The sequence below is a fragment of the Staurois parvus genome, unplaced genomic scaffold (genome assembly GCF_062004578.1).
Source record: "Staurois parvus isolate SC_StPar_1 unplaced genomic scaffold, SC_StPar_1.0 ptg000162l, whole genome shotgun sequence".
Lineage (NCBI taxonomy): Eukaryota > Metazoa > Chordata > Amphibia > Anura > Ranidae > Staurois > Staurois parvus.
The window spans coordinates 329,764-348,187 of NW_028317958.1; the positions used below are offsets into that span (position 1 = coordinate 329,764).

At 44.5% G+C, this 18,424-nt stretch overlaps 1 protein-coding gene across 1 annotated transcript in view; it reads right to left on the reverse strand.

Moving 5' to 3' along the window:
* THOC7 (THO complex subunit 7) overlaps positions 1–18,389 on the reverse strand; it is a 31,258-nt gene extending 12,869 nt beyond the window's left edge. The window contains exons 1-4 of the mRNA XM_089675991.1: positions 18,185–18,389; positions 9,704–9,821; positions 7,344–7,471; positions 2,431–2,517 (exon numbers count right to left, since the gene is read on the reverse strand). Of these exons, the coding sequence (XP_089532117.1) occupies positions 2,431–2,517; positions 7,344–7,471; positions 9,704–9,821; positions 18,185–18,203 (352 nt within the window). The 5' untranslated portion in view covers positions 18,204–18,389. The remainder of the gene's footprint in view (positions 1–2,430; positions 2,518–7,343; positions 7,472–9,703; positions 9,822–18,184) is intronic.
* Between the last annotated feature and the right edge of the window lie 35 nt (positions 18,390–18,424).

Below are 18,424 nucleotides of genomic sequence, written 5' to 3' on the forward strand. Positions count from 1 at the left end.
ATTCATATGCCCTCAACAGTTCTTTCATAAAAAAAAAATGTAATTTAAATTTACTGGCCCTTCATCTTTTTTATTTTAAAGGATAAGTTCACCTTTTGGTAAAAAAAATAAATATACATTTTTTTTGCAGGTAAAAAATGTGCATTTATTATTTTTTGCTGCAGAAGCCTGTAAAGCATTGCACCAACAATCGGTACATCGCTGGTGCCATGCAGGTCTCCTGCAGATCTGTCAGTATATCTGCATGCCTGTATAGGATGTACAAGCAGGCAGATATACTGACAAGAAGATGCAATGAACTCCATAGCGCCATGGTAGTTTATTTTGAACTACAAGCCGACAGCGTCACAAAGGAGTGCAACGGCCGGGCGGGTGGAGCCCCGCACGGCTGCATTTTTTAAATTTGACAGAGGTCAAAGCAGGGGATCAGCAGGGAGCAGGGGCTGATGCTTTCATAACATGTTACACCCTGAATATGGGTGTAATGAACTTATCCTTTAATACAGGACTAAGAATTCACATTACACTTATTTATTTATTTATTTATCGAGTTTATATAGCGCCAAAGGGTTTGCTCAGCGCTGTACAATAGAGGGGGGACAATACATGAAACAGAACAGTAACATCAAACAGCACACGAGGGGTTAGAGGGCCCTACTCTTTCGAGCGTACAATCTAGGAGGGAGGGGGTAGAGGCACAGGAGGAAACGGCTGTGGGGGATGGAGTGGTAGGAGGAGGGAAGGGCAGCGGCTGTTAGGTGAGGGTGGGGTAGGCTTCCCTGAAGAGGTGGGTTTTCAGGGAGCGCCTGAAGGTGAGGAGGGAAGGTGACAGTCTGATGGATTGGGGTAGTGAGTTCCAGAGGATGGGGGAGGACCTGGAGAAGTCTTGCAGTCGTGCGTGGGAGGAGGAGACCAGGGAGCAAGATAGAAGGAGGTCCTGTGAAGAGCGAAGGGTACGGGTAGGGTGGTACCTGGGAATCAGGTCGGTGAGGTAGTTAGGGGCAGTGTTGTGAATGGCCTTATAGGTCAAGGTGAGCAATTTAAATTTAATGCGTTGGGCAATGGGGAGCCAGTGGAGGGAGAGGCAGAGGGGGGTGGCAGAGGTGGAGCGGCTGGTGAGGTGGATGAGTCTGGCCGCTGAGTTCAGGATGGTCTGAAGCGGGGAGAGCCTGCACTGGGGTAGGCCGGTGAGGAGGGAGTTGCAGTAGTCCAGGCGTGAGATAATCAGGGAGTGTACTAGTAGTTTAGTGGTGTCTGGGGTAAGGAAGGAGCGTATCTTGGCGATATTGCGGAGGTGGAGTCTGCATGTGTTTGTGAGAGATTTGATATGAGGTTGAAAGGAAAACTTCCTTGATCAACACCACTACCTTAAAAACTTTAGATTAAGGCACACTGAGCATTTTGGCCACTGCACATATAGACTTTTAGAGGAGTTTAGAGGCAGAATAAAAATCCACTGACAGCGCATCCAGGAGCAGTGGCGTTTTGGCAGGAAAAAAATGCTTGACGATTGTAAACGTGCTTAATCACTTGGCGCATTTAGCTTTTGAGTGTTAATTAATTTAAATGAAAAAAGTGACGGAACGCATAAGGGGCGTGGCTCTGAGCAGACGAGATTACTGAAACCAGCTGATGGGATTCACAGCCTGCATTTAGTGATTTTATGTTTTAAAGCGTTTTTATCTTTGAATACATGTGAGTGTAACACTTTTTCAATAAATATTACTGGGAGTTTTTCTTGTTCCTTTTAAGATCGATATATGAGACCTTCATTGCGCTTAAAGGGACCGATCCCTAGCTCTGATCTGACAGTCAAATGCACATTTAAGATGTCTGATTACTACCATATGGCTATGGATTAAGAAATTGGAAAATCTTCCTGTCTATTCGTTATGAAAGCGCATTTTCATGTGCTCTAAGGTGAGAGTTCTGAGGACACAGAGGTGACACCGTTTTTTGATTTTGCATAATCTCACTTGATGGGCTTTGGGACATTAATATAAGAAGACACCACAAGATTTATTGAAGAATTGTTATTTTATCAAGATTGTTTGATCTCTCAGTGTATGATCTAAATTTGGGACAATTTATTTAGTTACGCTTTTTTGTACAGTGTGTTAGCAGCGCAGCATCACTTGTTTGTTTATAATTCATTTCAATGAAGTGAATTGGCGCCAATGACGTGAATTGACGCCCAATCGCTTAACACACCTAAACGATCTACAGACTTTTACAAGGGTCAAGTGTTTTTCCTGCCAAAACACTGCTGCCAGGAGGAAAGGCTTCAAGGCAAAACGTCCAGTGTGCATGAGGCATTAAACATTAAGGTTTAGCAGTTTAAAGCCATACCATATATTCTGATCTTATGTTCCATAACACGTGGTCACACATACACTATAAGGTTCAGCGTACAGTAAAAACATGTCATACCTTGACGATTCTTTCGGATCCGCTTGGCCTGTAAAATCTGTTTCTTACATTCAGCTATTTTCTCATGTGCTGCTGCAATACTGCTCTCTGGAAAAGAAAAATCAGCAGGTCATTCTGACATTTTATCTGAGAGCCCCCATCCACTGATTTATAACTGCTAAGTGAAAACCATAAAAAAAGATACAAAAAGATAAAAAATAAACAAAACAGTCACCTAAGATGACAGCCTCACTTAAGTGGGAGTGACGTCCCACATACCTAAAAGTGGTTCTAAAGCTAAAATGTTATTTACCTTGATTACTAAACCCCGGACCCTGCATTCACTATATCTGGTCTCCCCGGACCCTGCATTCACTATATCTGGTCTCCCAGGACCCTGCATTCACTATATCTGGTCTCCCCGGACCCTGCATTCACTATATCTGGTCTCCCAGGACCCTGCATTCACTATATCTGGTCTCCCAGGACCCTGCATTCACTATATCTGATCTCCCAGGACCCTGCATTCACTATATCTGATCTCCCAGGACCCTGCATTCACTATATCTGATCTCCCAGGACCCTGCATTCACTATATCTGGTCTCCCAGGACCCTGCATTCACTATATCTGATCTCCCACAGTACACAGATCATGGAAATGCAATTATTTTAGTAAATATAAACTGCTAAATACCTTTTCTCATCAGTAGTTAGAGCAGTCTTGTAACTTCTGTCAGTGTTCAGCAGAGCACTGGTTAAGCTTGTAGGAGGAGTTTTCTCTAGGAGGATGTCGAACCCCCTGACCTCTGTCTGGACAGTGCTGATTGGCCCTGTGCTGATCACACACATTCTTCCAAAAAAAAAAACCCTCTCTAGCAATACACACAAAACTGAGCATGTGCAGAGTGTCTCCACATGATATGTCTTATCAGGAGAGAAGAGGGAGACACTGGAAGAGGAGGATCAGAGAAGTCAGGATCAAACAGTATTTTTACACAATGCAGAGGATTAACCCTTTAGGTTCCACAGTGAGTATAACAAGCATGCTTTACTGCATATACAGTTGTGGGTTTAGTTACACTTCAGAGGAAAAAAAAAATGTTACAACTTGCTGAGCTCCCCCACCTCCCTTAAATACTTAACGGAGTCCTCATTCAAATTCACACACACACACATATATACACGCGTGATTTTCCATTTCCGGCCAGGAGGTGCGCGCAAGCTGCGCACGTGCCCTACCCGCAACAATATTCCTGGCCTCGGCTGTCAATCAACAGGTCCCAGCCGGTGATTACTCACCGGCACCCAGTGATTGAGGAGCATTACTGACGGAAGAAGAAAACTGTATGAAGACAATACAGTTATCTCCCCTGTCAGCTCCTGCACACTGCTATGCATGCCCTTGCATAGCAGAGCCATACATAGCAGTGTGTTTACAGTGAAAAACACACACACACGTTAGTAAAACAGCACACAGTTAACCCTTTGATTGTCCCACATGTTAACCCCGTCCTGCCCAGTGCCATTAGTACAGTGTCAGTGCTTTTATTAGCACTGATCACTGTATTGGTGTCACTGGGGATGTCAGTGACACCAAGTCAGTTCCCCCCCAGTGTCAGAATGCCTGCCGCAGTACTGCTATAAGTCGTTGGCCTACATTTATGACGAAATGTGATTTTTTTTTACTGAACATGTTTAATAGCAAAAAGTCAAAAATATTGTTTCTCTCTCAAAATTGTCGGTCTTTTTTTTTATAGCACAAAAAATAAAAAACCGCACAAGCGATCAAATTCCACCAAAAGAAAGCTCAATTCAGGGAAAAAAAAAAAAAGGACTTAAATGTAATTTGGGTGCAGCGTTGCATAACCACGCAATTGTCAGTTAAAGTAACACAGCGCCGTAATGCAAAAAATGCCCTGGTCAAGAAGGGGGGTAAATCCTCTGGAGGGCAAGTGGTTAACTCACAGGGACTGAGGCAGGAACCATTGGCTCCTGCTGCTGTCAATCAAATTCTGTGAGAAGAAGGTGAGGCCCAGCCTTGCTGTGTGTCTATGAATCAAACTTGCTCATCTACCCCCATAGCAAGCGGTTTGCGGGAAAGAAGACAAGCGGACATCGCCAGTGGAGGACCTCAGAAGAAGAGGTTTGGGGCCCAATCTGTGCAAAATAATTGCAGGTAAGTATAACAAACCTATTATTTTAATTTTAAAAATTTGACATGGAAAATGCTTTATAAATGCACTCTGCTAAAGGTGTCTTCCCATGATATCTTGGATCCTGAACACCTACAGAAGGCCACCGGAAGCTATAGTTTAAGGTGATTTTTTTTTCTTTTTCCGCTTTAATTGCACATTTTTTTAATTGACATAAGGAGGGATCCCAGAACAGAAGAGCTTGCATTAGTGTGTACTAAGCTATGACTTGTGTTTTTAAAAAAAAACTTGAACCTGCCCATTTTTTGCCATCAGATTTTCCCAAAACTGGTGAAATTAGAGCACAAAGTTAACACATGCACACCTTCAGGGACACAGTTCATTCTTGGTGACTGGCTGCTCAGATGCCGATTGCTGAACTGCGAGAAAGGCAGGGGACATTTTATGTATATCCCATATCTGGAAGTACTAGACTTTCTGAGGTTTACCCTCGATGCAGGAAACTTTTTATTCTACCTAGTATAGGGTATTGGCTCCCTTTATGTTCTATATTTCAGGATGCATTCACATATCAAAAATGAAGTTAAAGCACACTCTAATGACATGTAAACATTTCATATAAACTGACTCAAAGTGTAAGCAGCAAATGGATTTCAATCCTTGCCTTCATTTTCTACACAACGTGGTCTCTGCCAGCAAAATCCCTTAAAGCGGAGTTCCACCCAAAAGGGGACATTCTGCTTTAAAGATTAGTTCCCCGCTCCCCATTAAGGATTGGCACCTGAATTTGACAGGTACCCACTCCCACTTCGATCGCCTAGGTGATCGGAAATGGAAGTTGTCCTCCTACCCTCCCTCCCTGAAGTCTTGTGGGACACGTGACAGGTCCTAGAAGACGACAGGGCCATTCAGGAAGTGCAGCACTACTCGCGCATGCGCAGTGGGCACCCGGCTGTGAAGCCGCAAGCTGTCACAGCCGGGTGCCCACACTGAAGATGCCGGCCTCCTGGAATACAGGAAGGCTGGTGAAACGGGTGCGGCGGGGGCAACACGGTATCGTGGGACAGGTGAGTGGCTGTTTTTTTAAAAGTCAGCAGCTACAGTTTTTGTAGCTGCTGACTTTTATTTTTTTACAGAGTGAGTGGAACTCTGCTTTAAGTTGCTAGCAACCTCATCTTCTGAATGGTCTGGACCTATGAAATCATACACCTGAAAAGTTCTATAGTTCCTAGTACTGTTCCTTCTTTGGCACCAGTGGTTTAGTATTAGCATGTGTATATTAGATATCAGGAAAAGCTTTGCTGGATTGTTCCTTTAGACCTGGTTCCCACTGGTGCGATTTCAGATGCTACTTGAGTCGCACAGAATCGCATGACAACGAAAATCACATTATTCTTTATGGTGCTCGGTTATATCCACGCCGTCCAGCATGGCCGTGTTTTTGGAAAAGGGGACTTTGATGGGACTGTAATTTGGCTACAGATACCTCAATGGAAACATATCAAAAAAGCAAGCACATGCATTTTTGCAGGTTATTAGGGCTTTTTATCAACCAGCATCAGGTCTCCTTCTCCTACCAAAAAGACGCAATAGTATCAAAAACACAACCAAGTGGCACTACATAATTGCACTGACAATCGGATTAAATTGCAGCTGTAGTAGTGTGAACACAGCCTTAAACTACAGGGGTCTGTACTGTGGTCCCATTATGTACTCTCAGGAGCTGGGAGACAAAACTTGGGATTATGAAAACAGCATAACTCTCATATTCCAGACTTCAGGTGACCTCTGTCTCCTGACACTCAAGTTGGAGTGCCAAGCTTAGAGAAAATAGAAATAGAAAGGGGTCAAAAGAAATTTTAGAAATTTAGGACTGAATTTTTAATTTTTATATATGTGCCTAACAGTGCTCAGTTCTTTTCAGTAGCATATTCTTTAGGAGATTTTATTTTCAGTTCAAGACATTCTAGGACCCCATATACTTGCATTACCACAACTAGTTTTTGCACATTAAGGTGCACTGCATTAACACAGCTCATTTATTTTGAACATACAGTATATTGCACATAAACAAGACTAAGGAAGGGTCAACACATGCTTTGAACCCTAATCTGTGGCCTAAAGTTTTAGTAATGAACACAAGTCTGTACCTTGCTTTTAAAAGATAATGTCGCAATAACGGCATATTCATCATATTTTGGATGTGTCTATTTTTGACCTAGCAAGGCACCTTAGCACACAAAAACATCCTCTAGAAAAATAATTAAAAAAAAAAAAAAAAAAAAAAGCACCACCACCCATTACTGTAGCAGTGAGCTGCGGAACCCACGTCCAGTGCATGGCACTGTAAATCACTTTGGTTTGTGGATTGCAGTGATAGGCAGTAAAATGTATCAGTGTGCTAGGCACTTACACTTTCAGACAGAAAATGGTACACCAACATGCACCCCTCCCCTGCCATGTGTGGAGCCCACCCCTGATCATCAGCTGCTGGAGTGACACCACTGAGCAGCTCTGAAGCTTCCACCTCTTGGCCTACTAAACCTGTTTGCTCCAGAAACCCACTAAAGGCAAACAGGTTTGGCAGGTTGGGCTGTGTTACACCAAACAAATCCACAGGGGTTCCAAGTACAAACACCCCCACTTGTCTATTTGAAGCAGAAAACATTATTAAAATGCAAAACAGGGCAAAAAGAGTCTATTTGAGATTAGTTAGGACCAAACTTCAAATACGGAACAAGTACATAACAGATGGAGAATTCAGCATTGCTCATCCTTACCAATGTCACTGTAGATCTTCTCATAGTTCTCCATTTCCCGCAGGTTCATGTCATGTACAAGGAGAGTTTTTCCCATGGAGAATGAACACTGAGACAAAGTGCTAAGCATCCGCTGGTATTGGGTGTATCTGGAAAATTCAGAGAAAAGTGTGAAAACATATAGCTGGAAAGTGAAATTTTATATAGAAGTGGTTTTTGGTCAGTGTTTGCAGTCCTTGGTCAACTACGTACACCCTCAACCTCTGCTAAGTCTAAAGAAGGCCAAACAATATACAATTTGTTTTCCTGCAACCCCTGATTGCAGGAAAAAAAAATAAATAAAAATCGCTCGATTCCACCATCAACACAATTAGTATTAATCGGGGAATCCCTGCTGCAGCACTATTGTTTTCTTCCGGCAGGGAGCCTTCCCTGCCGACAGAACACAATGACCACGCCACCAGCAGTGATTGCATGCAGAAAAAATTAAAAAAAATCTGACAGGCTGGTTGTACTGAAGTTGATCAAAAAGGACCAACTTCAGTACAACCATCCTACCCGCAGATTGATCGAAACTCAGTTGTTCCCTGCTGAACAGGACAGGATTAGATCCATCTATGGCTGGCTTAAGTAGTACCTGAATTTCACTACCAGAAACGAAAGAACAGAGGTAATAGAACTGTGGACCAAATGCCTTCTATCCGTATTTTTTTTTTATGCTCAGCGTACCCCACTGGTGTACTCCCGATTGTTTACCAGTCAGAAGAAGTACATCAGTGGTATACACATCCTTTAAGAAACACTCATTTAAAATGGACCTGGCATAAAAAGATCGGCTTGTGCCATTGCCTTATTGCCTGCCTGTAGATTACTTTTACTTTTAGATGATATTTTAGCGTTCTGCTTGTTTTGAATTCTTTCTGAGCTTAGGGTGAGACTCCTGGGAAAGCAATAGAAGTCAATGGGCAAGTGTATTTCAGATTTTGTTAGTGTATCATTGAACCAAGCTTTACATATTGGGATACATGGGGGGGGTGAAGAAAGTGGATGTCTATGCACATTTCTGACTAATGTGAAAGGGGACATTACTAGAATTTCCTTTAAAAGAGAATCACAGGTTTCTTGGCACTCTAAATAATTTGTTTGGGTCAGTTTGGACCATAAAAATGATATGCATACCAGAATGGAGTGGCTGCTGCTTAAGCTGTATACTGTATTTCCTTGTGCTACATAAGAAAACCACCGTGTCCTAGAGACTTCCCCTCAACTGCTGGATACTGGGGTCAAGGGTACTGGATTTCTGACATTTGGGACAGAAACAATTGATAGATAGATAGATAGATAGATAGATAGATAGATAGATAGATAGATAGATAGATAGATAGATAGATTGGAGAAGCTTTGTATTTTTTCATTGAATACAAGGTTTCCTCCGATTGACCGAGGTGGAGATCTTGATGTCATCTACACACCTCTCCACCTTGGTCAAACAAAGGAAGCATTGTATTCATTGAAGTAAACAATCTCCTAAATAGTGGAATATGGGAAAAATTACTCGGTCTGTATCCAATAGTGAAGGTAAAGTCTCTGGTACTGCTGCCAGAACACATGGCTGCCTACTGTATTAGAACAAGTTACTATAGTATAGTACCGCCTTAGCAGCAGCCTGTCCACTCTGGCATGCAAATAACTTGCTTGGTCCCAGCTAGCCCAAATAACTGATTTAAAGTGACAGGAAGCCTGGAATTGTCTTTAACGCTTCTTTCAAACTTGCGTTACTGCTTAACTCCCTCTGAAAAGCGATCCACTGTGGATTGCTGTTCAGAGAGCAGTGGCTCAGAAGGTTCTATTGCTCTTTTTTTTACTTATTTGTTGAATTTTATATTGTAGGACCATGTGCAACTGCAAGCCGAGCATTTGGCTCACTGTTGTGGTACAGCCACTCTGAACTCAGTGAGTGCGTTTGACAAGCAGTGCTGCATTACGAGTTAAAAATTCTATGCCTGAGGCATGTGTGCAGCCCTGTCCAGCTGTATTGTTACAATTTGGGTGGGCAGCCAAGGAGTAGTAAAACCATGGCTCAGCCACCTGTTTTTAACGACGCCCGGCCACTTGTCAAAAGCTCCCTTAGGCAATACATAGTTTATACAGTCTTTCAGTGAGATAATATTTTTATCTCATATGCGAGTTTGTTTTAAGGCCTAGAGAATGTTTTTTTTTTTGTTTGCTACTCAAAAGGAACCATTATTCATTAGATAATGGATATTTTATAAAATCAATTTTGTGCCAACTTTCTGAAAACTGAAGAAATCTAAAAAGTCACAACATATAATGAAAGGTTTCCATTATTATGAAAGAACTACTATGTTTTATATCCTTACCCATCCTCCTGAGATCCAGAGTTACACCATTTTATAAAACTTTTCACCAACAGATTGATTCTTCGGTCATCACCAGCGCCATCCCCATCAATTAAAAGACGTTTACGAATAACTTCATCTAAAAAAAAAAGATACATTTAAAAAAATTATGTTGTTTTGTTTGTCAGAAGTTATTTAATATCAGAAACAAAATGTTTAAATCTTGTAGGACTTCATTACTAATAAACCGGGATGAGTGAAACAAATGTACCCAAGGCCATGCGGTGATACGTACTGAATCCAGCTACACATTTGGTACCCAAAAGAAACCAAACACAAACACCAACATTCCACCCTCACCACCTGGTTTATGGCTAGTTCACATGGGAAGCATTGAAGCGATGAAAGCAAACTGCCCACCCAAACAAAGAAATACAGTCACTCAGGGATGTACACAGTCCACGGCAAAAATGGAATGGCATGTCGCATTTGGCAAACCCAACACAACAAACACTTTACTCCTGCGCTAGGAAAGGACTCAGTAGGAAAGTACTCAATAGGAATGTTCTGGAATATGCACTGCTTGCTGCCCTCAACAGACTGGGGTGGTCCGAATACACTGGATATAAATGGAGAAACAGAAAAAGGGCGCACCGACCTAGTGCATTATCGTTTAAAATAATTTATTGAAGAAACAAAATAGGTATCATACTCACAATGGACATAATAACACAGGCATGTCAAACTGAACAAGATGTATGATCCAAACAACATCTGAGTCCATACGATGGAACCCTGGATGACCAACTGCTAACGCGTTTCGAGGACACAACCTCTTCCTCAGAGTCAACCTGGCTCTGAAGCATAACAGTGCCTTACACAATAAGGCTTCATGCACACTTGAGCACGAAAATTGACGTTTTACTTTTTTTTTCCCTACCTCTAAACTCCCTTCTATCTTAGCCTATGGGGTTGATTTACTAAAACTGGAGACTGCAAAATCTGGTGCAGCTGCATGGTAGCCAATCAGCTTCTAACTTCAGCTTGTTCAATTAAGCTTTGACAATACAACCTGGAAGCGGATTGGTTTCTATGCAGAGTTGCACCAGATTTAGTAAATAACGTCCTCTATGTCCATGTACACTATAGACATTTATAAGAGAGTTTAGAGGAAGAAAAAAAAGTCACCTGTGCATTCAAAAGAGAAGCATTTCACATGAAAAAAAAAAAACCCCACCAAAACACGCCTTAGCATTAGGCACGTCTAGCTCTTGTTTATTCATTTCCATGGCCAAAATAAATAATATTCTGGACAATGAAATGAATGCCCAAGCGCTTGATGTGCCTAAATGTGTTTGCAAAAACATGGCTGAGGAGTGTTTTTGAAGCTGCTTTTCTCCTGCTGGGAGAAAACCAGTTAGACTTAACGGCAACTCATTTTTTTAAGTCTTCCAGGCCAGCCCCTTGAGACGTAGAGCTCTTCCCTTTGGGACAGGAAACGCGTAAGCCCAGAACCTTAAAAAGGTGGACCTTCAGGCCTCCCTCTTCAGTTTTCCCAAGAACCAAAGGAAGGCACTAAAAGACATAACCATTTATGCATAAACATACATTAGGGTGGGAAATCCCGGCTATCCTGGAAGACTTAAAAATGAGTTACTGGTAAGTCTAACTCTGGTTTTCTCAAAAAAGTCTTTCAGGACAGCCCCTTGAGATAATAATCAAGAACTTACTCACTAGGGTGGGGCTACTGCTTGGAGTACTTTGCGCCCAAATGCTTGATCCTCACTAGAAAGCAGATCCAGGCGATAACATTTCACAAAGTTAAAAAAGCTGGACCAAGTGGACACCTTACAAATCTGTTTTGGTGAGGCACCAGCTCTCTCTGCCTAGGATGCTGACAAGGATCTGGTTGAGTGTGCATTACCAAACGGAGGCAGAATCTCTAATAAATTATATGATTCCAAAATACCCATCCTAATCCATCTGGCTATGGTGGATATAGAAGCACCGAAACCCTTCCACGTTCCCGCGAAAGGAACAAAAAGAGAATCAGATTTTCTGAACTCTCTGGACCTATTAAGATAGGCCAAAAGGCTCCTTCTAACATCTAACAATCTTTCATCCTCCTTGCTTACGAGAGCAGAACAGAAGGTTGGCAAAATTATATCTTGGGACCTATGAAAGGAGGAGGAAACTCTGGGAAGAAACCCAGGATCCGTTTTGAGAACAATTCTATTCTCAAGAACTGACAAAAAGGGTTACCTAATGGAAAGCGCCTGTAATTCACTAACTCTACGGGCTGATGTGATTGCTACCAAAAAATACAGTTTTAAGAGTTAAAAACTTTGTTGAAGACTTTTCCAGAGATTCAAAGGAACAAAGCTTTAAGGACTAAAGACAGATCCCAAACTAGACAGGACCTGACCACCACCAGCCTGGACTTGGAAAGTGTCAGGAATGGACTCGCCAATAGTGGTGGGACTCACCTGCCTTGTGGGTTGCAGTACCAGGACTGGCCAGCGGGTGCTCTCAGCAACCAGAGGCTCACTCCTGCAGTCAGCCAAAACACCTGAGGCTGATTGCAGGAGGTGCATATAAGGAATGGCCAGACTTGCAATCAGGGCCTTGGTGTATGTTTCCCAAGAGCCCCTGTCTCTGATTGAACTCCGCCTGTCCTGACCTCTGCTATTCCTGACCACTCTCCAGTCTGCTCCTTTGGTACCTTGTCTGCCTGATTGTTCCTGACCCGGCCCGTCTGACTACGCTCTGCCTGCTCCTTTGTACCTTGCCTGCCCGACTACGCTTAGTATTGTTCTTTTGTTATCTGTTGGGGGTTTTGGTTTGGTTTGTTTGCACTGTGTTTATGTTTAGTCTTGCACTGCGTTTATGTATTGTTTAGTCTTAAATAAATTATATTGTTTATACTATATCTGAAGCCTGCGTTTCCCTGTGTCAGTCCACACACCTCTGGTCATACCCGGAGCCCTGACAAAAAGGGCCCTGAAAAAAATAAATTACAAAGGGATCCTCTGCTGAAGAGGGACCTGAAAGAAAACATTAAGGGCCGAGGCCTGCACCTTTAAAGTACTAACCGAAAAGCCCTTATCTGCCCCATCCTGGAAGAAATCTAGGACCGCTGGGATATCCAGAGGGCTCCGACCCTTATCCGACAACCAGGAGTTGAACCTTTTCCAGACCTTAGTATAAATAGCTCTGGTTACTGGCTTGAGGCAGTTCACCAAAGTCATCACTACTCTGTCAAAAAACCACTGAGATTTCAGGAGTTGTTCTTCAGTAGCCACGCCACCAACTTCAAAGTCTTCACCTGAGGGTGTAGCACTGGACCCTGAGAGACTAGATCCTCCCTCTCTGGAGGAGGGAAAGGGGGATCAAAGGAAAGGCTCCACAGCAGAGAGAACCGTGGTCTCTTCGGCCAAAATGGGGCCACCAGAATGAGGTTTGTCCTTTTCGCCAAAAATGTTTGCAGCACTGATGGGATCAGCCTCACTGGTGGAAACGCATAACGAAGACTGAATTCCCACACATTTGTGAGGGCATCTACACCCAAGGCCCGATCCCGCAGATTTAGGGAGAAGAACTGGCTGACCTTCCTGTTTTCTTGGGAAGCAAAGAGATCCACCTCCAGCATGACCCATTTCATAGTGATAGTCGCAAACACTTCCTGGTTGAGAGACCATTCGTCGTGCTTGACTGGATGCCGACTTAAAAAGTCGGCTAGGAAATTCTGGGTTCCCTTCAGATGGTTGGCAGATATCGAACACAAATCTTGCTTGGCCCAAGACAGTATGCTGTCCACGATTGCTTGGACAGGAAGACTTCTTGTACCCCCGTTTGTTGATGTATGCCACTGTAGTCAAAGTCTGAACAGATCTGCAGGTGACAGTCTATTAGATCTGCCTGAAAGGCATCCAGCGCTCTCTGGACTGCTAGAAGCTCCCTCTGATTCAAGGACCTCCAACCTTTCCCCAAGGACCACGACCCCTGGGCCGCTCTGCCGCCTAGATGGGCTCCCCATCCAAAGCTGCTGGCATCGGTCGTGATGATAGCCAGATATGGTGTGGTCCATTCCAGACCCCAGACTGGAAGATCCAGTGCAGACCTGTCCCGTTCCAAACCCTCAGAAGAAAAGACTGCAGTGGGCACTGGTGGAATCTCGCCCAGGGAACAGCCAGGAAGCATGATGTTATGAGACCTACTGCCCTCCTGATATCCCTTATTGTAATGGCCAAATTGTTCTGCAGCTCTGCCAGCACCTGATCTAGTCAGAGAGCCACCCCAGGCTCTGAAGGAAGTCCTGGGCAACACGCAGATCCTGTCAAATGTTGGTGAGACCTGGCCATGAAGAGCAGATCGTCCAGATAGGGAATGATCATAATAGATCTCATTCTTATGGGGGCCAAGGCCTCCACAAGCACTTTCGTAAAAATTCTTGATGCAGAGGCCAGACCAAAAGGTAGAGCCCAACACTGGTGGATTTCTGTACCAATCCTTACCGCTGTCCTTAGGTATTTCTGACATGCATGCTGTATGGAGATGTGAAGCTACGCATCCCTCAGATCCAGCGTAGCCATGAAACAATCTGGGTAAAGGATGTTTTTTTACAGAGAACATCGATTCCATCCTGAAGTGTTTGTACCTTAACCACTAGCCTACAGGGCACTTATACCCCCTTCCTGTCCAGGCCAATTTTCAGCTTTCAGCGCTGTCACACTTTGAATGACAATTGCGTGGTCATGCAACACTGTACCCATATGACATTTTTATCAATTTTTTTTGTGACAGATAGAGCTTTATTGTTGTGGTATTTAATCAGCTCTGGGTTTTTTTATTTTTTCTTAAACAAACCAAAAACCACTGAAAATTTTGAAAAAAAACAATGACAGTTGGAACTGATGGACACTGACAGGTGGCACTGCTGGGGCTACACAGATCATCAGGGCACATTGATCATCAGTGCTCTGATGATCTGTGTACATGTCCCCTCCAAGGAATGCCCATTACCGGCTCTCCTCTCATTTACTTGAATGGGTCTACACTGACAGGTGGTAGCACACAGCAGAATCAATAATGGGTGCAATTCCTGCTGTGGCATGTGTACACCTTTGGCTGCTATCTCAGGAGCTAAAGAGGGTAGGGATTGAGAGTGGTAAAACTGACTCAACCACAGGGTTTTACCACCCCCCAACTTTGTGTGAACGAGCCCTAAGCGTGCCGAAAGCAACTAAGGGCTCATTCACAAGTGCAGCAGACACTACTGCTCCTCTGCAAAGCGATATAAGTATGTTTGAAAGGTAGTGAGGCGATATGTTGATATGTTATCACCCAATTTAACCACTTGACAACGGGGCTATAGCCAAATGACGGCTACAGCGCTGTTGTCCAGTTCTGGGAGGGTGTCATATGACGTCCTCCCAAAACGCGTCCCCAGCAGCTTGCCCTGGCGCTGTCTACGGACACAGCCGATCACATGACAAGGTAAAAGGCCAATCAAAGCGGCCTTTTACCATGTTATCAGCTGTGTCCAATGACACAGCTGATCACAAAGTAAATACAGTTGCTGGTTATCGGCACCACTTTCCTCAAGGTGTCACAGTGTGAGGAAAGTACTGTCGATAACCGGCAAGTCTCACAGAGGACATCTGCACTGATAATCAGTGCAGCCCCAAAAGTGCCCATCTATGCTCAGCAATGCCACCCATCATTGCCACCCAGCAGTGCCGCCAGTCAGTGCCCATCAGTGCAGCATCATCGATTCCCACCAGTGCTGCCTCATTAACACACATCAGTGAAGGAGAAAAATATACCTGTTAGCAAAATTTTATAATCGAAACAAAGAAAAACTTTTTTTTTCCAATTTTTTGCTCTTTTTTCGTTTCTAGTGCAAAAAATAAAAACCTCCAGTGGTGAATAAATACCACCAAAAGAAAGCTGTGTGTGTGAAAAAAAAAAAGAGTCATATGAGTACAGTGTTGCACGACCGTGAAATTGTCATTCAAGGTGCAACAGAGCTGAAAATTGGCCTGGCCAGAGGGGGATAGTGCCCGGCAGGAAAATGGTTAAACCCATGATTGCTGTGACACGGTAGTACAGCAATTAAGAGGTTTAACCGCCTCCCGCCTGCCATATAGTACAATGATGGACGCAAGGCGGTTCTCTCGTTCTGGGAGGACATCATATGATTCATATGGACATCATATGGTTATATTCTAACCGCGCATGCGCGGCTCTGGGAGCACGCAGTGTGGTGATCGGTGGTGCGCTGTGTCCTTCGGACACAGCAGACCACCGATCAACGGAAAGAGCCGAAGATGTCGGCTCGGTCATGTGATCAGCTGTGTCCAATCACAGCTGATCACATGTAAACAGGGAAATGTCGGAATTTCTCTCCTCACGAGCTGTCACGCTGACAGGAGAGGAGAGCCGGTAATCGGTATTCCTCGGTGGGGACATCTACACTGATCATCAGGGCACTGATGATCAGTGTGCCCTGATGATCAGTGTAGCCCCAGCAGTGCCACCTGTCAGTGTCCATCAGTGCCAGCTATCAGTGCTCATCCATGCCACCTGCCAGTGCCCATCAGTGCCACATTAAAGTGCTTACAAGTGCACATCAATGCCACATATCAGTGCCCATCTGAGTTGCCTTTTAGTGCTACCTATCAATGCCAGTCAGTGCCACCTATTAGTGCTGCCAATCAGTGCCACCTATCAGTGCCAGTCAGTGCAGCCTATCAGTGCCATATATGAGTGCTGCCTTTCAGTGCCCATCAATGCCACCTATCAGTGCCTCCTCATCAGTGCCACTTATCAGTGTCCATCAGTGCAGCCTATCAGTGTCCATCACTGCAGCCTCATTAGCGCACATCAGTGAAGGAGAAAAATCACTTTACAAAATTTTATAACAAAAACTAAGAAAAAACTTTTTTTTTTCACAATTTTCAGTGGTTTTTGGTTTGTTTAAGAAAAAAATAAAAATCCCAGAGGTGATTAAATACCACCAAAATAAAGCTCTGTCACAAAAAAATGAAAAAAATTTCATATGGGTACAGTGTTGCATGACCGCGCAATTGTCATTTAAAGTGCAACACCGCTGAAAGCTGGAAATTGGCCTGGGCAGGAGGGGGGTATAAGTGCCCTGCAGGCTAGCGGTTAAATCAGATGTGAGGAGGTGACACTGTGCCCGGGGAGCTTTGATTTCCCCTAAGGCCGGCCATACATGGGTAGATTTTTGAACGATTTTTCATTCGAAAATCGGACCTAAGAATAATCGGCTGATTTTCGCTCTGTTACTGGGGCAATGGCACCGGCCGATTTTTGTGGTTCCTCCCCATTTCGTTTATCGGGCATGCTGGAAAATTCATGAAAAACAACCAATTTTCGAAATCATTGGTGGCACCATCGGATTACAGAACAAACAATGTTTTCGATTTTCAATTGAAATATCGTTCGGAATTCGACCTATGTATGGCTGGCCATTCACTGTAAAATTTTCTTGAGAATTTTGCTTTAGATTTACCAACAACCATATAATACGAGGTCAAACCTAAACACTTTCAATTGTATCCAATTAGGCAGGCTCTTGCAGTACATAGTTGAAGGTAAATTGGGCAGAAATTGGACAGAAAATTGTATAATGTATGAGCAGCCTAAGTTGTTCAGGTCGATCTCCACCAGTTGCCTATCCCTGGGTTAGAAGAGCCCCAGTATACATGCAGCGTGAACCCCACGTTGTGTTCGGCAGGCAGCACCACCTCTGAATGCCACCCATTCAAGTGAATGAGGCCACGCCATGACTGCCCTGCAACTGTGTCAATGCATGCTGTTGCAGTGCAGCGGTTCGGCCTTTTCAGGGTTACAACAGGTGATATATCGCCCACAGTAGATCGCTTTTCAGAGGGTGGTGAGGGCTTCTGTATGAGGCTGTAGGTGGAGGTCACCGGGGAACATAGAGGGTGAAGCATCTCCTCCACCCAAAACAAACAAACAGACAAAGTTCTGTCTGTCTGTCCACCTCAGTCCTCCCCTCCTCCACAATAATGTGCTTGGATGCAGTAATGGACACCCGGGCTCCTGAATGCCTCAATGTTCTTCTAATCATTTTCTGAACATCATATTCTCAGAATAAAGTCCATGGAGGACATCTAGGGGCCCATGGCCTGCTCTCCTCTCCCGCCATCCCTCCTCCAGTATAATCCCCTCCTCATGGTGGAGAGGACCCCGGACACACATATCCGGCCCTTTCTTACACTAGGAGTTCACACACATAATAATATAGAGACGGGGAAACACTGAGGCCCGTACTCCCGGGCTCCCTCTTTCCTCACTGCCGTGGTGTAGAGTCTAGGCCGCGAGAAACTCAGCTTTCCGATCCCGGCCCAGCGCTAACTACAACCCGGGGCTGCTGTGCGGCCTTTGCGGTGACCGCTGTGTAGTCTCCTGGGCGGGGGGGCCGCTATGGGGAGGAGCAGGGCCTTGACTTACCGTCGGTGACGGCTCCCATGTCGGCGGGTAGTGAGGTCAGACTCCCACAATGCAGCAGCCGGGGACAAGTATGGAGGCCGCACACACCGGGCCGAGCTCTCTATAGGTGAGGGAACACTGGCGGGGGGCAGGACACGCCGCCCCGAAATACGCTGACTGGGGCCCTCTACACACCGGGGGGCATGTGCGGCCTGCGAGGCATGCTGGGACTTGTAGTGCGGGAGGGCCGCAGGCGGCTCA